Below are 23,711 nucleotides of genomic sequence, written 5' to 3' on the forward strand. Positions count from 1 at the left end.
GACCAATAGGATTGCACAGAGTCGTTCTGTTCTATGACGTACAAGTCCAGACCACGCACCACGTTCGACCCTCCTCATCAAGGATTTGCACTTTGTTAAGTAAACACTGGTCTGTCATGACCCAAGTTCACAGACAATGTACTAGTAAAGTAAACCGACGATGCCAACGCAAAGTGTACTTGTCCGAGATCCCTCTTTTCTGGCGAGGGTACTGCAGCAATACTTGAGTTTGTTAAAGAAATATCCAATCATCACCAAATCGGTTACGAGGTCAGTTTACATCTTTGTTCAAGCTAACGTTAGTTGGCTAGCTGTATTTCGGGGGAATTAAGTTAAGTTGAATTAATATTACCATGCTGGCATCCAGGTTTGCACTATCGTATCGTTATCTTAGTTAAACCAATAACAAATAAACATTACACATTGATCATATATAATAACAATAGTCCATCAACATTGAGTGACGAATTCTGCTTGCGGTGATATCAGACAAGTTCAAATTGTTTCTATTTTTATGTTTTACTATTTAACAGTACAACATATAGGCCTATACCAGCCGTTTTTGATCAAGATCGTGTCTAATAGAATCACCATTGTGATTGTTACTATTTCTTCTGGTTGGTAAATTTACACCCACTGTATAAATGTGCAATGTCACTAATATAATTATAAGATAATGGCACTTAATACTTAACTGTATATTAATAAAGAGTCATGAATATAATTAATAATAATATTTTATAAATTTCTTAATAGTTATTATTAAAATAACAACAGGGAAATATGAGGTCAGTTTTATTTTATACAAACTATTTTTAAAACAAGTTCATCACTAAGCACTAAGCAAAAAAATATATATGTATATTTTAAAATAAATAAATCTTAAGCTTAAAAAAAAAACACTTTGTAACAATAGCCATTTACTCTATCCATTACTGATTTTTTTCTTTTTCTTGTAAGCTTAAGCCATGAGCCATTTTCACTACGTATTTTTCCATTGGTCGTTTGGAAGGTGGGGCAATCAAGTCCTGTCAAAAGTAACACTCTCTTTTGGACCAAACACAAAAAGACAAGCATTCTTCTTCATTAGATGCAAGGCCATTTGGGTACAATGATACAATGGCTGTTATGTTCTTTCTTACAGTGGCATTCTATCCTCTTTGGGAAATCTTCTGTCTCAAGCTTTGGAGTACAGGAAGAGCAGCAAAGAAAATAGCCCAAAAAAGAAAATCAACATTCTGGGACCTGTACACTTTGCAATTTTTGGGTAGAGTGATCTTTCAGAGTTAAACTATTCATTTTCATTACGTAAACGTTGCAGTACACATGTCATTTTACATAAGGATTAAATATTTAAAGGGTTAGTTCACCCCAAAATGAAAATTCTGTAATTAATTACTCACCCTCATGTCATTCCAAACCTTTAAGTGCTTTGTTCATCTTCGGAGCACAAATTAAGATATTTTTGATGAAATCCGATCGGTTTCTAACCCACACATAGACAGGAACGTCATTGCAGCTTTCAAGGCCCAGAAAGGTAGACATCGTTAAAATAGTCCACGTGACCACAGTGGATCAACCTTAATGTTAAAAATAACGACTTTATTCAACAATCTGTTCTCTTCGACTTTATTCTCCTACTTTATTCACGTAGTAAAGACAGTGGAGTGCTTCCGGGTTCTACGTCAGAACACTGGATCATTATTGGCTAGCTCCTGCGTCAGCATCACACGCATGGGTCGTGGTGCTCACAGCGTCGGCCAATAATGATCCGGTGTTCTGACGTAGAACCCGGAAGCACTCCACTGTCTTTACTACGTGAATAGAGTAGGAGAATGACGTTGAATAAAGTCATTATTTGGGGGGGGGGGGGTATTCAAGTATTCTTGTCGCTTCATAACATTAAGGTTGATCCACTGTAGACTATTTTAACAATGTCTTTGCTACCTTTCTGGGCCTTGAAAGTTGTAATGACGTTGCATTCAGATATGTTCATCTTCAGAACACAAATGAAGATATTTTTGATGAAATCCAAGAGGTTTCTGAACACATAGGCATGTGTAGTTCAAAAACCTCTTGGATTTCATCAAAAATATCTTAATTTGTGTTCCAAAGATGAACAAAGGTCTTACGGGTTTGGAATGACTTGAGGGTGAGTAATTAATGACAGAATTTTCATTTTTGGGTGAAGTAACCCTTTAATATCAGGAGTTATAAATGTTTAAAATGTCTCTTTGATTTTTCAGACTTTTTTTCACGGGTCCACTCAGTCATTACTTCTACCAGCTCCTGGAGGTGCTTTTGCCAACCACCGTCCCATACTGCCTGATCAAGCGCCTTCTGCTGGAACGTCTCATATTCGCCCCTGCTTTCCTCTTGCTCTTCTATGTGGTTATGAATGCTTTGGAGGTAATGTTTCATAACTGAACTTGATTGTGACATTAATAACATTTTCTACTTTATTGGACAGTAGTGCCCCTATTGTGATTTTTTTTCTTTTCTTCGGATATTACCTTTCACGTAATGTGTAATATAGCCATTTGTGAATGTAAAAGGTCAAGTGCAAAGATCAAAGTGCACAATAAATTGAGTTGTTGTCTTTGAAAAGAAAGAACCAATTCCGAACTCCATATATGTAGCATATAATTCCAGCCTTGGTCTTCATTGGCTGCCTGCGAACAACGTCTACTTTGACCCGCCTTTGTGTTGTCGACATTTCGAAAAAACACACCACTTTGCATGCAGTAAAACCAACAACATTGTTACTGTTTTTATCACTATAAGTGCTGAGGGAGCTTCCGAAGATGAAATTCAGATATGTTAATGGAAGTTTTATATGTGACACGTGCTTTAAGCGGTAGACCAATCACAACAGACTGGGCCATCTGACCGATCAGAGCAGAGTATGCTCTCGGAGAGGAGGGATTTAGAGAGACAGAATCCTTTATCAAACCGTTTTAGAAAAGAGTTAATGCTGCAATGTATATTATGAGAAAGATCAAGTGTTTTTGACCTTGAATGTATTTGAAACTATTGTAGCATAATAGGGCACCTTAAGCGCAGCAGCAATGTGTTTTAGGACATCATTTCTGCATTTGTTTACACACTTAGTTTTCTGGGCATACCTCTATGCAACTTTGTGGTTGTTACCGTCATTGACACATTGTATGGAGAAGTTGGTAGTCATTATGGTAAGATGAGTGGAGTACGGTATGTGATTTTCATAATGTTGTGGAGTGTAAAGCAACAGGACTTGTTGTCACTCACCAATGCAGGCAGCAATCTTTTCATTAGAAGCAGATATTATGTGAGCTGTCGTTCATGATCCTCAACTTTGACCAGAATATTGAGTATAGCTGTTGGTCAATGAACCTCATCTGTTTGCTGAACTACAGTTTTCAGTCTCTCAGCTCAGGAGGTGGTTCTGATTAGTGTGTTGTTGACGGAGTCTTTGATTTCTCTGTGAATCTACACAAAGCAAAAAGACAACATAGAGTCAGTTGTTATGTTTTTTTTAGTTCAAAGGAATTTCATTTTTGGAAAGAGCTGCCAGCGTTGCACCACACACACACACACACACACACACACACACACACACACACACACACACACACACACACACACACACACACACACACACACACACACACACACACACACACACACACACACACACACACACACACACACACACACACACACACACACACACACACACACACACACACACACACACACACACACACACACACACACACACACACACACACACACACACACACACACACACACACACACACACACACACACACACACACACACACACACACACACACACACACACACACACAGAGAGAGAGAGAGAGAGAGAGAGAGACATGCACAAGGAATAGAACACAGAGACATTATCAAGCAGATAAACACAAGTTAAAATAAATCTAAATGTTAGGGTGATTACGTTTACTATCGAAGCTTGTTTCCGCCACAGAAAATAGGCAATTGTGACTTTTCATCTCACAATTCTGACTTTTTTCTTGAAATTGCGAGTTTATAACTTGCAGTTCTGATGTTATTTTTCACAATTTGGTGTTTATATATTGCAATCCTGAGCTTATATCTAAGCTCGGAATTGAGAGGGGAAAAAAAGTCAATATTGTTATATATAAACTAATTGCTAAGAAAAAGTTGTTAGTTGTGAACTTTTTCTCTCAAGTTTTTAGTTTTTATTCCATGGCGGAAACAAGCTTCCATTTTACATCTACTATGATGTACACTTAACAAATTGTGTCTTATATTTCTAATTCATGAGATTCATACTGCCAGTTTATATCCTTATGATCCTGAAAATAATGAAAATGAGATCTTTGCAGGGCAAGACAATCACAGATGTTCAAAACAAACTTAAAACAAGTTACTGGCCTGCAATGAAGATGAACTGGAAGGTTTGGACCCCGTTTCAGTTTATCAACATCAATTATATACCTGTACAGGTAAGCATGAGAGCATGACACCATTTCCTCTCTTTCAGGTTACATAAGGGACTTCTGATCCATTACCTCACTTTCGTTTTCTTTTACTCTTTACACAGTTTCGAGTGCTGTTTGCCAACATGGTTGCCTTATTCTGGTATGCCTATCTAGCCTCTGTTAGGAAATGAAACCTCAAAACCAGCTACAGTGGGCCTAGGCTGGTTTAAGGTGAATCCAGTTTGTGCCTTTTAAAGGACTGATGTGTATCAAAGATGTTTTAAATGTCTTCCAGAACAACAGACAGGGAATATTGGTTGGTTTCTGTAAAATAACCGTTATCTAGATCAGTATTGACATTGTACTGCTAATTCCACTATTGAATTATTGCACTGAAATATATAATTTTAGAAAAAGATCTGCCCCAAGATTGTCTTTCTACTGCTTTTGGAGGAACTGACAATGATGTCAGCATTTTGATTGTGTTGTATTTGATTAATAAAAAAAACATTGATAACAAACTCATTTTAGCATTTACTAATACTACTTCTATTATCTTCACACTTTAACAGAGTTTATTCCCAAATTTACATAAATAGCAGTGACCTTGCTAATATGCTTTATATACTTGTGTTGCCCTGATAAAATACAGACAATGCTTTATGAAATTTTGTTTAAAATAATTACCAGCACACACCCCAAATATTTTAATTCACTCAATATTATGATTTAAAGGTATACGGTGTGACATTGTTTGAAAGAAGGTGGGTTATATTCTGTCTATATATATTCTGTCTATATATATATATATATATATATATATATATATATATATATATATATATATATATATATATATATATATATATATATATATATATATATATATATATATATATATATATATATATATATATATATATATATATATATATATAAAATACACTACCAGTCAAAAGTTTGGAATCATTAAGATTTTTTAAAATGTTTTTAAAGAAGTCTCTTCTGCTCACCAAGGCTGCATTTATGTTATTAAAAATACAAAAAAAGCTGTAATATTGTGAAATATTATTAAAATATAAAATAACTGTTTTCTATTTGAATATATTTTAAAATGTCATTTATTCCTGTGATGCAAAGCTGAATTTTGAGCATCTTTACTCCAGTCTCAGTGTCACATGATCCTTCAGAGCCTTCTATTCATCAAATAATCCTGAAAAAAATTTGAACACAACTGTTTTCAACATGGATAATAATAATAAATGTGTCTTGAGCAGCAAATCAGCATATTATAATGATTTCTGAAGGATCATGTGACCCTGAAGACTGGAGTAATGATGATGAAAATTCAGCTTTGAATCACAGAAATAAATTACATTTTAAAATGTATTCAAATAGAAAAAGGTTATTTTAAATTGTAAAAATTTCACAATAATACTGTTTTTGCTGTATTTTTGATCAAATAAATGCAGCCTTGGTGAACAGAAGAGACTTCTCTCAAAACCGTTATATATATTATACAAATACAGCCTATTAAATTATTTTATTGTAAAAAGAAAGTTGCCTCTCACAGACAAACAATCAGTTCTAAATGTTCATGATTGTTCTGAAACTTAATTTCCTTTTCAGGGATTATTCAGCAACTTTCAGTTTCCATACTTCAGAAAAGCTGTGAGCACAACAAACCATAAACAATGTAGGGCACAAACATCTGGGTGTGTTCAGAGCACGGCATGCGCAAGAATTACATCATTGTGGAATTTTGTAATGTCAAATAGTGTAGTTCAGTCCATTTATTTGTTCCCTAATGCATTTATTATTATTTAACATTTGTGTAACATGCATCAAATATGCAATTATACGATGTAATTTCCTTGATCAAATAATGCTCATGTTGACTTCAGTTGCCACAAAGTGCTATCAAGTGCAGTGTAGTTTACTTGTGGATAATCAAGGTCACGAAAAAGTGTTTGTTTCGTTAACAGCTACTTGCACAACCTTCATTTTCCATTCTGTTCATGAAGAGTGAATCACTGGAAAGAGAGGGTATTTCCCAATGATCATGTGACGAGGGAAACAAGCCGAAAACATGCCCTACTTAGAAAACAACCACGCCCAGTCCGCTATGTGCACATCTTAGTCATCATTTGTATTGTTATTATGTATATGGTTTCTGGAGACATATCATCCATTTGTATGACTTAAAAGGAAAGATGATATGACAGTGAAAAATGCTTCAACTTTGTTCAGATGTTTATGTCGGTTGTGTTTATGTATGTCTGTTACTTCGGGACATGACAACATGAAACAAATAAAATCCCACCAGTAATCTTTTATGGAATTCCAAGAATGACTTCCCTTGATATTCTACATTCATGGGCCACAGAGTAAACACCTTATATGACGTGCCTGGCATTGTGAATGTGTCAATTGTGATCTAGGATTAATATTTGTTTTCTAAATGTACTATGATATATATATATATTAGATAGATAGGCCTAGGTTTTTTTATCAGCAAACTGGACTCTAGCCTCAAGATTTCATTTAAAATAAAGCAAAATAAATATTAATATGGGCTAATATATATTATAAATACACTATATTGCCAAAAGTTTTGGGACGTCTGCCTTTATATGCACATGAACTTTAATAACATCCCATTCTTAATCCGTAGGGTTTAATATGGAGTTGGCCCAGCCTTTGCAGCCATAACAGCTTCAACTCTTCTGGGAAGGTTTAGGAGTGTGTTTATGGGAATTTTTGACCCTTGTTCTAGAAGCGCAATTGTGAGGTCAGGCACTGATGTTGGACGAGAAGGCCTGACTCTCAGTCTCCACTCTAATTCATCCCAAATGTGTTCTATCGGGTCGAGGTCAGGACTCTGTGCAGGCCAGTCAAGTTCCTCCACACCACTCATCCATGTCTTTATGGACCTTGCTTTGTGCACTGGTGCACAGTCATGCTTGAAGAGGAAGGGGCCATCCCCAAACGGTTCCCTGAAAGTTGGGAGCATGAAATGTATTGGTATGCTGAAACATTAAGAGTTCCTTTCACTGGAACTAAGGGGCCAAGCCCAACCCCTGAAAAACGACCCCCACACCATAATCCCCCCTCCACCAAACTTTAAACTTGGAACAATGCAGTCAGGCAAGTACTGTTCTCCTGGCAACCGCCAAACCCAGACTCGTCCATCAGATTGCCAGACAGAGAAGCGTGATTTGTCACTCCAGAGAACACGTCTGCTCTAGAGTCCAGTGGTGGCGTGCATTACACCACTGCATCCGGCCCTTTGCATTGTACTTGGTGATGTAAGGCTTGGATGCAGCTGCTCGGTCATGGAAACCCATTCCATCAAGCTCTCTACGCACTGTTCTTGAGCTAATCTGAAGGCCATATGAAGTTTGGAGATCTGTAGCTATTGACTCTGCAGAAAGTTTTACGTGGTTATGCTTAAATTCATTGAGCTCCTGAGAGCGACCCATAGACCCATGGTTATAAAAATAAAACCTATAACCATTAGAGAACGTTCTGTAGGCTATAGGTTATTTTTATGTTAAAGGGTTAGTTCACCCAAAAATCTGTCATTAATTACTTACCCTCATGTCGTTTGACACCCGTAAGACCTCTATTCATCTTCGGAACACAAATTAAGATATTTTAGTTGAAATCCGATGGCTCAGAAAGGCCTCCATTGACACAATGCACTTTACACTCTCAAGACCCATAAAATGTACTAAAGACGTCGTTACAAAGTCCATCTCACAACAGTGGTTCTACAATAACTTTATGAAGTGACAAGAATAGTGTTTGTGCGCAAAAAAACCCGTTATGAATCAGTGAGATTCAGCGGTTTGGATCGCCAAAGTCACGTGATTTCAGCAGTTTGGCGGCTTTACACGCGATCCGAATCATGATTCGACTCACTGATTCATAACGCTTCGAAGCTTCATGATGCATTGTTTTGAAATCGGTCATCACTATATAAGTCGTTATTTAGGGTTTTTTTGCGCACAAAAACTATTCTCATCGCTTCATAAAGTTATTGTAGAACCACTGTAGGGAGATGGACTTTGTAACGACGTCTTTACACTCTCAAGACCCATAAAAGGTACTAAAGTGCATTGTACCAATGGAGGCCTTGAGCCATCGGATCTCAACTAAAATATCTTCATTTGTGTTCCGAAGATGAACGGAGGTCTTACGGGTGTCGAACGACATGAGGGTAAGTAATTAATGACAGAATTTTCATTTTTGGGTGAACTAACCCTTTAATACAAAAACACCCATGCAACATCGGCATTCTTGGAAAGGTTATATTGAAACGCTAGGGCAACGTTCTGTTTGCAGCAGGTATTGGCCTATTTGTTTTATGTAATTTACATTTGTTTATCAACATAGAGTTGTCATAAATATAAACATTTATATACAAATAAATCAACATGAATGTAAGTTTTTTTTTTTTTTAAACAGTCGTCTACTTGAGTTTCATTTAGACATAAGAGGATTTTCCAATCTGGGAAAACCTGGATAGGTACCCTAATTTTAAAAGGATGCTTTTTAGACCTAGAAAAGACATGTAAAATAATGAAATCAAAACTCCATGTGCATTTTTTATGAAGAATGGGTTATAGACTACATTTTTCTAGCTGTGCCAAGCATTAAAATATTTGATAAAAAGTGACCAAAAAACTTATTGGGGATTTTGAATAATGATGTGGACAGTGGGAAGCCTTTGGAGTCAAAAAGTTTGAGAACCACTGGTCTAGAAAATAAGTCGATAAAAACTGAAACTCTGCTTGGGAATGTTTAGAGCATTTATTATTTTACTTACAATACCAAATACAGTGAAATATATTTCATACCTGTAAAATAGTTATACAATGCAGATAAACACTCTGGAATCACATTAGTTCTTAAAACATAGTGACGTTTATAGCACAATCAATGGGTTAGCTCGAATATCATATTTACAGCATTTACATAATTTAACACAATAACGACAACAGCACTGTTTTGTGCACACATTCTAACCGATTAACCTCCTCGGAGACGCAGAGTCATGTGAATGGTGCTTTCAGATGTGATGCCGTAGTCTTGCAGCTTCATGCCAGCCTCCAGTTGCCTACCGCTGTAAATCAGTCGCTGCTGATCCTTGGGGACACTCTCTTTCTGGAAGATCTTCGTCTGGAGCTGATCTACGGTCTCATTGACATCAACATCATAGGTTTTGGTCTGGCCCTTCTCGTTCTTGACGAACACTTGGAGAGGTGCAGGGTTCGTGATGAGCAGCATCACCACTGAGCCTGAGAACAAACCGTAACTGCTGAGGCTTCTGCTATCATCCTCAAGGCTGATACGGTGACCGTTTTCGCTGGAAAGCTTCTGTTTGTAAGGAGGTTCATTGAAGTGCTGAGAGATGAGCCGCTTGAGTTCACCAACTGTGGCATCACCGCTCACCACCAGCCGCTTCACATCTCCGTTCAACAGTTTTATTATCAGTTCCATTTCCTGCCAACATGAGATTAAATATAAAAGTATTAGAACTACTACAACATCATATACTTATTTAAAACTAAAGGTTAGCGTGCAATATTAATGTGCAATATTTACCGAGTAATAGGCAAAGATAATAGGCAATGACTTACCGAGCTGAGTTGTGCAAATATTTATTGCGCTGAATTGCTTGAATAAGTCTTGTAAGTCTCACACAGAAATCAAACAATGTGTCTCTGGTCACAGGGAGCCGAGGCATGAATATTTATACGAAGCATCAACTCAAGCCCCGCCTCAATGTTTCGTTTCTGAAAACTTACTCAGTCACTTTCGGTTTCCATTCTCACATAATCGCTGATGTAAGTCCTGAGAAATCATTGATCAACACGATGTTCAGCGCAAATAAACAATAGGCTACATATATAAAACACATTTATTCAGATAAATTTAAATAATTATTCACCTTATAGCTAAATAAATCTTGTGTGCTTTATCCGACAATGTTTGGATCCGGAAAGGTTGTTCATCATGGTTATAAAAATAAAACCATCGGCATTCTGGAAAGGTTATATGGAAACGCTAGCTAGAGGAACACTCTCTGTTTGCAGCTGGTAGGCTATTGCCTATTTGTTTAATGTAATTTACATTAACAACAGTTTATCAAAATAGAGTTGTCATAAACATATAAATAAATCAACATGAATGTTTTTTTTTTTTAAATAGTTGTCTACTTGAGTTTCATTTACACATAAGAGGGAAAAGGATCATTGGAATGAGAAGGCATTCCACATGATCACGTGATTGGGGAAATCCAAGTAAGTGAAGCACGTCATACAGAACAGCAGGCAAATACACCTGGTCCATAAAGTTTGCATGATACAGTGCACAATAGGCACACCTGATTGGTGACAATCTTGTTTATGTGCTAAACAGTCTATTTATAGTGCAGTATTGTGTTTATTGCCTTGGATAAGCTTTTTTTCGAAATATTCTTAAGACACTTGATGGCGCAGCTACATGGCTAAAACTGAAGTATTGAAGTATATTTATACATTATTTTGGATGGATTATTCATCATATAGAGACCATGACATTGAATATTTTTTATTTTAGAAGTGATTTAATTAAAAGTGCAATATGTAAGATTTTTGCAGTAAAATATCCAAAAACCACTAGGCCAGTGTTATATATTTAGTTCAGTTGAGTACTTACAATACCCCAAATGTTTCCAACTATTTGTAAATCATGAGAAAATTGCGATTGTAACCAAGGAACCGGGACATGTGAGGGAGTCGCCTGTCAATAGCGTCATATCCGTGTTACCCTTGATTTCCGCTTTTACTGCCGTAGAAACCATGGCAACAGACGTGGGCAACTGCGTAACGTCTAGCGGCACGCTATTGTAGTTTCGTTCAGACCATGGCCAGCAGACTTTGGAACAAAAGGAGAAATCAAAAGAGGGCCAATATCAACGTGGCGTTTTCGAGATGGCGAGAGCTTTGCAACGAACTTCGACTTGACAGAGATGCTGTTCTTGCATGTGCTTTATTAGACAGGTGAGCAAATGTACATTAAACGAATCAGTGTTATGTATCTCAACTAGGGTTGCCACCTTCAGTGTGGCAAAATAAGGGACACCCCTAAAAAACAATTGCATAAAGAACAGTAATAAAGAATACGTCATGAAATGATTATTTCAACATTGACAACTTGGCAGCTCAATAATAAACCATAAGAAAACATGAGATCAAGTAGCCTATGTGAACTTGCAACAGAACACATTTTATATTATTTTAGATTTTGTTATTTTATTTATTTCTAAAGAACTCTTTAGTAGCCTATTTGGTGCACTTTAAAGGGATAGTTCACCCAAAAGGAAAATTCTGTCATTTACTTGCCCTCATGATGTTCCAAACCTGTATGAGTTTCTTTGTTCTGCTGAACACAAAAGAAGATATTTTGAAGAAAGTTTGTACCCAGGCTGCTTTGGGGCACCATTGACTTCCATAGTAGGAATTAATCTTCCAATGCGTTCCACATAACAAAGAAATGTAGGCCTATACATTTTTGGAACAACTTGAGGGTGAGTAAATGATGACAGAATTTTCATTTTTGTGTGAACTGTCCTTTAAGCAGTCACTCTGAACCAGTAATCACTTTTCAGAATTTTAAAATTTTATTTTATTTTATTAATTTACTTAAATGATGACTATATTATCGTGTAATTATTTGTCCCATTTTTATCTACATATTTTTTTTAATGTCATAAACTTTATATGAGACCGGTCTGTCAGCGCTGCTGCACGACCCCACTCGTACGAATGTGTACGATTTTTGCTAATTCGTACGTATTTGACGAGTTGACAAATTCGTATGAATTCTTACGAATGACCTACCTCAAACCCCGCCCCTAAACCTACCCGTCACTGGGGTTTAGACAAAACGTACAAATTCGTACGAGTGAGGTCGTACAAATTCGTACGAATTAGCCACCTCGTAAAATATGTACGAATTGGTCGTGAGATAGCGTTGGTCAGTCTGAGCAACTGAAATGCTTCTCATAAAGTGTACAGTTGGCCTGAGGTTCATCATGAGTTACTGGACAGACCCATTGATACCTTTTTGATATTCAGCTCTATATCTGGAGATCTTGCGTTCAAACGGTGGACATGACGCGAGCTCGACATGTTTTAAAAACCGTGCAAGTTTACAGCGCATGTTCTCGAGACTCCGCCGCTATGGCAACAAAGCCGCTAAAACGCAATCACGCACAAATGAGCTTCTCTACTACTTATTGTGAAATTGATTTCTTTATATTTGCTATCAGTATTCTCCACACTGCAAAATCCGTATGTGTTTATTGAACTATGTGTGGACCTATGTAAAATACGGGACAAATCGCGTCCCGTATTGGTTTGATACGGTACGCGTCATTTTGCTTGTAAATACGGGACGATTCCGTATTTTACGGGGCGGGTGGCAACCCTAATCTCAACACAATGAAATATTAGAATATCAGTATGATGTTCTAATGTTGATAGCTTACTGCTAGTCTCATACAGCCAACAAACTAACACAGAATAACAACTTTCAAGTGAACCAAGTGAAACAGCATTGCATTTCCTCATAATTTGAATTTGTCAAACAAACTGACCAGTATTAGTAGTAATTCAGCACTTGCTGGTAGTTCGGTAGAATTAAATTTCCTAATTTCTTTATATCCTCGGGACTCGCGAGTGCCGCTGATATTTGTCTCTTATGCTGCCTTCACGTGCTCTCGGAATTATGGTAAATACGAGTTTCCTTGGTAAAAATTGCACATGAACGCCCTCACATTTTGAAACTTGAATGCAATGAGCTCGTAATCACGACTTCAGAAGTCGGAATTATCAAATTTCCGATAGCACGTGAAGGACGCATTATTAGTAATCGCGCCCTGCTTCATACAACAGCCATGTTAAAAAACATGAATGCGTTCACTCATCCATAAACATTATTTCCCCATATACATTATTAGATCCATCAGTATGACGACAAGTTCCATGATTCCACGCTCATTCACTGCCTCGATGACTTCAGCCCGGGTGATGGACGTGTGAGTCCTCAGCCACTGCTTCCTCAATGGAAGACATGTCAGTGGGATTGAGGAGATCCTCAAAGTATTCCTTCCACCGCCCGACGATATCCCCAGTTGAGGTCAACAGGCGCCCATCTCCACTGTAAACAGTGTTGGTGGGGCACTGCTTCCCCCTCCTGAGGCGTCAAACGGTTTGCCAGAATCTCTTCGAGGCCAACCGATAGTCTTTCTCCATGGCCTCACCGAACTCCTCCCAGGCCCGATTTTTTGCCCCCACGACTACCCGGGCTCCAGTCCGCTTGGCCTGCCGGTACCTGTCAGCTGCCTCAGGAGTCCCACAAGCCAGCCAGGCCCGATAGGACTCCTTCTTCAGCTTGACAGCATCCCTTACTTCCAGTGTCCACCAACGGGTTCGGGGATTGCCGCCTCGACAATCACCGGAGACCTTACGGCCACAGCTCTGAGCAGCCGCATTGACAATGGAGGTGGAGAACATGGTCCACTCGGACTCAATATCTCCAGACTCCCTCGGGATCCGGTCGAAGCTCTATTCAATTACATAAATACGTTAAATCACAATTTACAGTTTTTTACGATAGCTATGACCATTTTTGCAATACTTTTAACAATTTTCCTAAACTGTTGACACACTATCACACCTACATCACACAATTGCCAAAACGGTTAATTTCATGCTCAGAATCACACATTGTAAACTAAACTCCAACACTAATTTTCAAAATACAATGATACACTAACACTTTTTCTACCAAAACACTAACACATGTTCTCTTCCAACAGGAACATTTAGTCAATCACAGCACAATGTCATAAAAACACTAGATGGAATTACAGAAACTGCATTATTTTATGTGTCAGGTCTGCCCTTATACAACAGACAGTATATTTTATTGATCATAGATTGTGTGTATTTTGAAGACTCTCCACATTTTTGTTTTGTTTGGTTTAGTAAATGCATGCATTTTGTTTCTTTTGCTGCAGAAATTCTCCCTTACCCTTGTCCTTGTTCTCTCCTTCCTCTCCCTATTTTTGCTTACTCTCTTTGTGTTGCTCTATATTGTTCCTTTTTCACACAAGATCAGCCCAAATAGGCCCTCTTTTACTATATACCATATGGTCATGTGATTGAAAGAACATCAACACCTGAACAATTCCTAGATGGGAATCAGCTGTGATTTATATATTTGTGTTTCAATTCACAATATAAACAGTTGTTTACCTTGACTTTAGCCTATAAGGATATGTTTAGAACATGATGTTATCTCTTCTGACATACAGTGTTAAAGCATTGGTAAATTTGGCAGTAAAAATCCAGTGTTTTGGTCTTGGTTGAGCTTGTGCGTAAAATAAGTTCAAGCATTTTAAATTTGTGTTAACTGTATGCATTTTGTTTAAAAGCAACAATAAATGTGTTAATTGTATAGCCTACACAGACAGATGTTGTGCTAACTGTGTTAAGAGTTTAGGACATTTGTTAAAAGTATTGAAAAAATTGTCATAGCGATTGTAAAAAACTGTGAATGAAAAATTCTAATATCAGACATGTTAAGTACATATAGGCTATAAATCTTGAAATCGAAAATGTCTTTCAGGACTTTTATATTGTGGCATGTTTAGTCTTTAGTTATAAATAATGAATCCTGGTTGCGCTGATCTTCGTCATCCTCTGAGACGCAGGGTCATGTGAATGGTGCTTTTTAAGAATGGTGATTCGATGCCATCTTGCAGCTTTATGCCAACCTCCAGTTGTCTGCCGCTGTAAATCAGTCGCTGCTGATCCTTGGGAACTCTCTCTTTGTGGAAGATCTTAGTCTGGAGCTGATCTACGGTCTCATCGACATAAACTATTCAACAATTAATATAAAAGTAAACAAACATGAATGTTTTTTAGTTTTTTTTTAAACAGTCGTCTACTTGAGAGTTTCATTTACACATAAGAGGAAAACAGAGATCTTTGGAATGAGAAGGCATTCCACATGATCACGTGATTGGGGAAATCCAGGTAATTGAAGCACAAATACACCTGGTCCATAAAGTTTACCGTTTTCTGTTCTTGCCTTCACTGCATGATACAGTGGACAATAGGCACACCTGATAGGTGACAATGTAGTTTATGTGTTAAACAGTCTATTTATAGTGCGGTATTGTGTTTATTGACTGGCATAAGCTTTTATCTAAATGTTCTTAAGACACTTTTGATGTCAAAACAGGTACATGGCTAAAACTGGAGTATTAAAGTTTATTTACACAGGGTTCCAAATTATTACGCAAGTGACATGTCAGTGATAAACATTCCGATTTTAGTTTTTCAAAGAAAGTGATTGCTTTATTTCTTCTTATCTTTTTAGATAACTGGTATCAGTCATTAATCTGAGACAGGTTTGTTAAATAGTTTGAACTATTACTACATTTAAATAGGTAAATGGAAACCCTACAAACAGGTATTTGGAGCTGCTGCTGTCTCAAGAACCTCTCATGCAGGCTGGCAGTTGTGCGTAAAGTTGCATTTCAGCCACCTCTAACCAAAGCTCACAAAGAGAAACTCTTTACCAGTAACTCCATAAGTCTATAAAACATCCACAATGCACAGGACTGGTATTTACATTTTATTTACAACATAAAAATATATTGTACAACATTGATAACAACAAAGGGTAGGCCAGCACATATGACCAAACTGCTGTATGAGAAATGACTAATCTAATTCCATATTATTCAATTACATACATTTAATCACAATTTACACTAAATATTCGGATATCAGACATACATATTAAGCCTATGTAGGTACATTTATAGGCTATAAATAATCTTATCTAAAAGTGTATTTCAGTAGGATATTGGCATGTTATATATTTAGCGTAGGCCTAATATAAGCCTATGTGTGTGGGTTTTTTTTTTCTTCATGTAGACTCAGCCGGGGCCTCAGCAAACTTACAAAGTAGCCTCAAAATGAGTTCTAATCATTTAAAATGAATCAAAAATAATTATTAATAAATTATAAAAAGATAAATACTCTGGAATTACATTACAGTTCTTAAAACATGACGTTGTAACACAATCCACGTTACATCGTCAATTTAAGTAGGCCTATCATTTACAGCATTTACATAATTTAACACAATAAACGACAACAGCACTGTTTTGTGCACACTCTAACCGATTAACCTCCTCGCAGACGCAGAGTCATGTGAATGGTGCTTTCAGATGTGATGCCGTAGTCTTGCAGCTTCATGCCAGCCTCCAGTTGCCTACCGCTGTAAATCAGTCGCTGCTGATCCTTGGGAACACCCTCTTTCTGGAAGATCTTCGTCTGGAGCTGATCTACGGTCTCGTTGACATCAACATCATAGGTTTTGGTCTGGCCCTTCTCGTTCTTGACGAACACTTGGAGAGGTGCAGGGTTCGTGATGAGCAGCATCACCACTGAGCCTGAGAACAAACCGTAACTGCTGAGGCTTCTGCTATCATCCTCAAGGCTGATACGGTGACCGTTTTCGCTGGAAAGCTTCTGTTTGTAAGGAGGTTCATTGAAGTGCTGAGAGATGAGCCGCTTGAGTTCACCAACTGTGGCATCACCGCTCACCACCAGCCGCTTCACATCTCCGTTCAACAGTTTTATTATCAGTTCCATTTCCTGCCAACATGAGATTAAATATAAAAGTATTAGAAGTTCTACAACATCATATAGCCTACCTATTTAAAACTGGAGTATGCCTAATGTGCAATATTTTCATAATAGGCAATTTAATTAGACTTACCGAGTTGAGTTATCCAAATAGGCTGCTACGGCGCTGAATTGTTTCTTGAATAAGTCTTGCAAGTCTCAAACCGAAATCAAACAATGTGTCTCTGGTCACAGTGAGCCGAAGCATGAATATTTATACGAAGCATCAACTCAAGCCCCGCCTCAATGTTTCGTTTCTGAAAACTTACTGTCACTTTCTGTTTCCATTCTCACTTAATCGCTGACGTAGTCCTGACATTGATCAACACGATGTTCAGCGCAAACAAACAATATAGGCTATACAACACATTTATTCAGTTTAATTTATATAATGATTAGCCTTATATCTAAATAAATCTCGTTTCCTTTATCCGACAATGTTTGGTTCACAGAACGTTCTGGTTATTTGTCTAAAGTAGCCTAATCTACATTAACAACAGTGCATGGTTTATCAACGTAGATGTTTCATAAACATACAAATGTATATACAAATAAATCAACATAAATGTACGTTTTTTAAACAGTCCTCTACTTGAGTTTCATTTAGACATAAGAGGATCATTGGAATGAGAAGGCATTCCACATGATCACGTGATTGGGGAAATCCAGGTAAGTGACGCACGTCATACAGAACAGCAGGCAAATACACCTGGTCCATAAAGTTTGCCGTTTTCTGTTCTTGCCTTCACTGCATGATACAGTGCACAATAGGCACACCTGATAGGTGACAATCTTGTTTAACAGTCTATTTATAGTGCAGTATTGTGTTTATTGCCTTGGATAAGCTTTTTTTTCCTAAATATTCTTTAGACGCTTGATGGCGCAGTACATGGCTAAAACTGAAGTATTAAAGTTTATTTATAAATTATTTTGGATGGATTATTCAACATATATAGAGACCATGACATTGACATTTCCTGATTTTAGAAGTGTTTTCATTAAAGGATTAGTTCACTTCAAAATGAAAATTCCCTGATATTTTACTTACCCCCATCTCATAAAAGATGTTCATATCTTTCTATCTTCAGTCGAAAAGAAATTAAGTTTTTTTGAGGGAAACATTCCAGGATTTTTCTTCACATAAAGGTTTTCAGTTGCAGCCAAAATGTTGATGGTCCAAATCAATGCATTTTCATAGGTCTTTGAATGGCTTTAGACGCTCTGCGCGATCCCAGATGAGGAATAGGGTCTTATAGCGAAACGATCGGTCATTAAAAAAATTAAAATATATATACTTTTTCACCTAAATTGCTCATCTTGCGCTGCTCTGCATCGTGCTAGTGATTGCGCAATAACGTCGAAAACGTCACGCTAGACGTAGGCAGAAGTACCGCCCCGTGTTTACAAAATGCACATGTGAAGACTAATACAAATGCTCTTTAGCCAAAAAAAAAAAAGGTAAAACAACGATGTCAGATGATTTTGAAGTTGAAGATGAAGTGTTTTTTGGTAAAGAGAGTTGGTATTAGTCCTCGCACGGTCGCTTGGGGCGGTACTTCTGTCTACGTCTAGTGTGACGTTTTCGACGTGATTACGCAATCACTAGCACATCGTAGAGCAGCGCAAGATTAGCAATTTAGGTTAAAAAGTATATTTATTTATTTTTAAATGACCGATCGTTTCGCTAGATGAGACCCTATTCCTCGTCTGGGATCGCGCAGAGCATCTGAAGCCATTCGAAGACCTTTGAAACTGCATTGATTTGGACCTTCAACATTTTGGTTGCAATTGAAAACCATTATGTGAAGAAAAATCCTGGAATGTTTACCTCAAAAAAAAAAAAAAAAAAGAATTTGACTGAAGAAAGAAAGACATGAACATCTTGTATGAGATGGGGGTGAGTAAAATATCAGGGAAAATATTCATTTTAAAGTGAATTTGTTCCAGATTTTTTTTTTGTTATGCTGGTTTAAAGTGTCTTCACACCCTAATAATCACTTAGTCACAAGTTCATCACAAGTTAATTGGTCTAAATGTATTTATATGTATCATATGGGGAAGGCGTAGGACCATAAAATGTTAGTCCAAATTCGGTCCAAAAGGTTCAATGTCCTACCTTCCTGTCAACGTATGTCTTTTCGTACCTCCACTCACCCTGCTCACGCAGACATCACACGTCATCAGCGTGTTTCATGCTATGCAGTTAGACAGACGACAGTCACAGAGGCCAGGCACCGCAACCAGGGCCGTAGCTAGGGAATTCTGGGCCCCCTGAACAAAACATTGATGTGGGCCCCCAATGCCCTCCACTCATATCATATACGGTGAGGGTAAGATAGAGGCGTGGAGGCCCACAACTGGTGCCATGCACCTATTAAGGATTTCTAACAGACAAATAAATAAATGCAAATAAAGGTTATTTCTTTTACTTATTTTTTATGCAAAGTTGTTTATAAATATTATATCAAAACAATAGCATTAGGCGATTAATATAACTTATTATTGTGCAAGACAAACTAATAAAATAACAACAAGAGACAAGAAATTTGTCAAATGATAAAATAAACTTATTTAAAGTAGGCCTTAACAAAATAATAGGTCTATAAAATGTCAGTCTGATGTCTAACAGGTGAGTTAAATATTCAGAAATTAAAATGAATGCAGTGAAGTGTAAAATAAAACCATTTGATTGTATCACTGTCTTCATTTTTGATGAAGATAATGTGCTATTAAAAAAGCTAATAAATATATCCATCAATAGCAATGAGTTGAATTCCCGTTTCTTGACAGTATTATTAGAAATATCACATCAGCAGCCGGCAAGTCTGTAATCCTTGTGACACACACATCTATTTTTCCGCATGTTATACAAACCAACAAACTACACAAAAAGACGGGGACTTTGAGCACGTAATTGTTCGAGCGATGTGCGCCACGGCGGTATACAAAGATGTGACCATACCGGAGTCTTAGGTGTCCTATCGGGGCACGGCACCCCATCACATTGACTCCCAGTGCATTTCAAGATTCAAGAGTTTTATTTGTCACATACACAGTTATATACACAATATACAACTGGCAGTGAAATGTAAACAGGTCCGCTCCATGGACAGTGCAAATAACAGTTACAAGAAATTAAAATAGAAATAGAATAAAATTAGAATAAAAAGTATTAACATAAGTAGAATTATAAATAAATCAAGTAAAAGATAAAAATAGGAAATAAGATAAAAATAAAAATATAAAAATTAAAATATAAAAATATAAAAAAATAAGTGGATATGATAAGTGAGATAAACTGTAGACTTAGAAATAAGTGGTTAACATAAATATATATATATGTATATATAAAGAAGTATAATGTGCAAGGTTTATTACAGGTTGTTACGCAGTAACAATAGGAAAGTAAAGTGCAGTGCAATGGCAGTATGTGGATGTTATTGTTTAAACTGGATGTTTATGTGTGTGCGGGGGTGAAGTGAAGTCACGTGACTGAGTTCAGGAGTCTGATGGCCTGGGGGAAGAAACTCCTCCTGAGTCTTTCAGTCTTTGCCATCAGGCTACGGAAGCGCTTACCAGATGGCAGCAGGGTGAAGTGAGAGTTTGCAGGGTGATTAATGTCTCTGATGATTTTAGTAGCTCTACCTCTGCAGCGTTTGGTGTAGATGTCCTGCAGAGACGGGAGAGCTGAGCCTGAGATGCGCTCGGATAAGCGCACCACTCTTTGCAGGGCTTTGCAATCGTGACTGGTGCTGTTCCCGTACCACGCTGTGATGCACTGAGTCAGGACACTTTCTATCGCCCCTCGATAGAAAGTTTTCAGGATGGCTGGTGAAACCCTGAATTTCCTCAGCTGGCGCAGGTGGTACAGTCTTTGCCTGGCTTTTTTCACCTGTGTCTGGATGTGTGTGGTCCAGGTCAGATCCTCGGAGATGTTCACACCCAGGTATTTGAAGCTGCTCACTCTCTCTACCGGTGTCCCGCTGATCATGAGAGGGGAGTATGACCGATGCTGTCTCTTCCTGAAGTCCACAATCAGTTCTTTGGTCTTGTTAACATTCAGAGAGAGACAGTTGTCCTGGCACCATGATGTCAGTTGCTCCACTTCGTCCAAGTATGCCGTCTCATTGTTGTTGGAGATGAGACCCAGGACAACAGTATCATCAGCAAACTTGATGATCGAGGTGGAGCTGTGTGTGGACAAACAGTCATGGGTGTAGAGAGAGTAGAGCAGGGGACTCAGCACACAGCCCTGTGGAGCTCCAACACTCAGGGTGATGGAGGTGGAGGTGAACTGGCCTACTCTCACCGCCTGGGGTCTGCCAGTGAGGAAATCTTCAATCCAGAGGCAGAGAGAAGAATTCAGGCCTAGATCCAGGAGTTTGTGTGTTAGCTTAATGGGAACTATGGTGTTAAAGGCTGAGCTATAGTCAATAAATAGCAGCCTGACATAGTTCCCACTTTTGCTGTCGATGTGAGTGAGGCAGGAGTGAAGGACGTGAGAGATGGCATCTTCAGTCGATCTATTGGGACGATAGGCAAACTGAAGAGGGTCCAAAGTGTCAGGAATGGAGGAGCAAATGTTGTTTTTAATGAGTCTCTCAAAGACCTTCATGACTAAAGATGTGAGAGCCACTGGACGATAGTCATTTAGGCAAGAGGGTTTACTGATCTTAGGTACAGGGATGATAGAGGATCGTTTGAAGGAGGTGGGGACAACAGATGTAGCAAGGGACTCGTTAAATATGGATGTAAAGAGCCCTGCGAGCTGATCAGCACAGGACCGCAGAACACGACCTGAAATACCATCCGGCCCAGCAGCTTTCCTGACATCCACACGTTTGCATTACACAGTGCATACACTAATCTGTCTTGTTAAAGAATGTTAGACTGATTTAGCCATTTTCCTGGCCTCCCTCTCCTTTTCATGACGTTACTAGTACCAGATTTTTTCTCCACATTTTCAGTCAGTTTCACTTCCACTGTAACTTTTTCTAACTTCAATTGTTCTCGGAGCAGCCTCAAGTCTGATTGGTTCTGTTCACTAATTAACCATCAGACTAAACCATTTTTAGGGAGGGGGAAAAATCTTTAAGTAGCCTAAATTGCATGTTTTTGCATGTTTCATTTAACTCTCAGGCATACAAATAAATATATTATAATTCAACGCCGAAATTAATCTGCAGCAGTCAGGTGGTACAGGTCAGTGCTCTTTAAGTTGTTTATGCTCATTATTATTGTAATGTGCTTTGAGACATGAGGTAGTTTAACGCTGCATCGCGTGACGCTTTACAGATTCTGCTGTATGCGTTCCTGCATGTGTTTTGAAGAAAGCTTGGCTTTGGAGAGCGCTCTGAAGAGAGTGTGGGATCTCATGCTTTCAAAGCTAGCTTGCTAGGGGTGTAACGATTCATCTACTACATCGATGTATCGATTTATTTTCCTACGATCTACATCGATCTGTGCTCGGCAACTTGGCCTTCCGGACGACATATATCGATCTAACATAGTTTTAAAAGGTAATCAATCGATTGTATCGATAATAGGAAATAACGCATTGGATTTAAGCACGTCAGACTTTACATGGATGTATTTTCATAGCACTTTTAATAATAAAGGCGTCAAACGTTACTCGATTCAGTCTGCCTATCTGTGACATCATCGCCTCGCACCAGCAGCAGCGCTAAGAAAACAAAACATAGCATGGCGGATGGCAGAGGAGAAGCCAACCAGCGAAAAATGATCAAGCCACCAGGAGAAAGAACTACCTGTACCTGTACTTTCAACCCTGGCTGAATGTTACCTGTCCATTCATGACACTAGTGTGCCAGCAGAGCGAGCTTTAGTACTGCTGGCGACATAGTGAACGCACAGAGAAGTGTTCTGCGCTCAGATCAGTTGATATTTTGGGGGAAAAAATCTGTAGAGTCATTGAAGAGTAGTTGGTTAGATTTATCTTTTGTTAAATATTGTTTTTGTTTATTAAACTGAGAGTAGTAGCAGCTTCAGCCAGTTTATTCAACCTGAAGAAATGTTGGTTGCACTTTATTTTTGATATTAATATTGTATTTATATTATTTTAATGTTGAAAAACAACAGCAAAAGTAGCAGGTAAACCTACTATTAATTAAACCTGACGAGAAGTTAGTTGCACTTTATTTTTTATATTAATATTGTAATATTTTTATGTTGGAAAACAAAAGCAGAAGTAGCAGGTTAACCTACTGTTGAAATGTTGGTTGCACTTACTGTGCTTTTATTGAAAATTTATTGAATATTGAAAATGAGAGCAGAAAAGGTTAACTTCCTGTTAATTCAACCTAAACTGTTGGTTGCACTTTATTCAAATAAAATTTGAATGCATTTGCCATTAATTGTTGTTTACTTGTTTGTTTATATCCATAATTAATTTTTACCTGATTCCCTTACAAGAAACAACAGGAATCTAGGAAACTTCACCTGCACTGACCAGAATCCAGATATTTAT

At 37.8% G+C, this 23,711-nt stretch overlaps 3 protein-coding genes across 4 annotated transcripts; 1 reads left to right on the forward strand and 2 right to left on the reverse strand.

The window, feature by feature from the left end:
* Window positions 1–28: 28 nt before the first annotated feature.
* Window positions 29–6,805, forward strand: pxmp2 (peroxisomal membrane protein 2). Of its 2 annotated transcripts, XM_079814229.1 has the most exons (6): window positions 76–270; window positions 1,145–1,267; window positions 2,247–2,409; window positions 4,371–4,490; window positions 4,589–4,697; window positions 6,096–6,805. In XM_079814229.1, the coding sequence occupies exons 1-5, from the start codon at window positions 161–163 to the stop codon at window positions 4,655–4,657; spliced, it is 585 nt and encodes a 194-aa protein (XP_079670355.1). In that variant the 5' UTR covers window positions 76–160; the 3' UTR covers window positions 4,658–4,697; window positions 6,096–6,805. The 2 variants fall into 2 exon arrangements, with proteins under 2 accessions (XP_079670354.1, XP_079670355.1); XM_079814228.1 differs by lacking the exon at window positions 6,096–6,805 and having other exon boundaries at window positions 29–270; window positions 4,589–4,984.
* A 2,125-nt stretch (window positions 6,806–8,930) lies between these two features.
* Window positions 8,931–10,197, reverse strand: LOC307124567 (uncharacterized protein). Its single transcript, XM_079813889.1, has 2 exons — window positions 10,112–10,197; window positions 8,931–9,974 (listed from the first exon to the last, which is right to left on the reverse strand). The coding sequence occupies exon 2, from the start codon at window positions 9,969–9,971 to the stop codon at window positions 9,501–9,503; it is 471 nt and encodes a 156-aa protein (XP_079670015.1). The 5' UTR covers window positions 9,972–9,974; window positions 10,112–10,197; the 3' UTR covers window positions 8,931–9,500.
* A 5,586-nt stretch (window positions 10,198–15,783) lies between these two features.
* LOC307125057 (uncharacterized protein) lies at window positions 15,784–17,449 on the reverse strand. Its single transcript, XM_079814671.1, has 2 exons — window positions 17,319–17,449; window positions 15,784–17,194 (listed from the first exon to the last, which is right to left on the reverse strand). The coding sequence occupies exon 2, from the start codon at window positions 17,189–17,191 to the stop codon at window positions 16,721–16,723; it is 471 nt and encodes a 156-aa protein (XP_079670797.1). The 5' UTR covers window positions 17,192–17,194; window positions 17,319–17,449; the 3' UTR covers window positions 15,784–16,720.
* Between the last annotated feature and the right edge of the window lie 6,262 nt (window positions 17,450–23,711).

Source organism: Gobio gobio (genome assembly GCF_949357685.1).
Source record: "Gobio gobio genome assembly, chromosome: 4".
In the NCBI taxonomy this organism is placed as follows: Eukaryota; Metazoa; Chordata; class Actinopteri; order Cypriniformes; family Gobionidae; genus Gobio; species Gobio gobio.

Bases quoted from the DNA above. Each gene is read 5' to 3' on its own strand.
- LOC307124567 (XM_079813889.1), bottom strand. From the start codon at position 9,971: ATGGAACTGATAATAAAACTGTTGAACGGAGATGTGAAGCGGCTGGTG.
- pxmp2 (XM_079814228.1), top strand. From the start codon at position 161: ATGCCAACGCAAAGTGTACTTGTCCGAGATCCCTCTTTTCTGGCGAGG. The intron at 2,410-4,370 runs GTAATGTTTCAT...AGATCTTTGCAG, and splicing joins TGGTTATGAATGCTTTGGAG to GGCAAGACAATCACAGATGT. The intron at 4,491-4,588 runs GTAAGCATGAGA...CTCTTTACACAG, and splicing joins TCAATTATATACCTGTACAG to TTTCGAGTGCTGTTTGCCAA.
- LOC307125057 (XM_079814671.1), bottom strand. From the start codon at position 17,191: ATGGAACTGATAATAAAACTGTTGAACGGAGATGTGAAGCGGCTGGTG.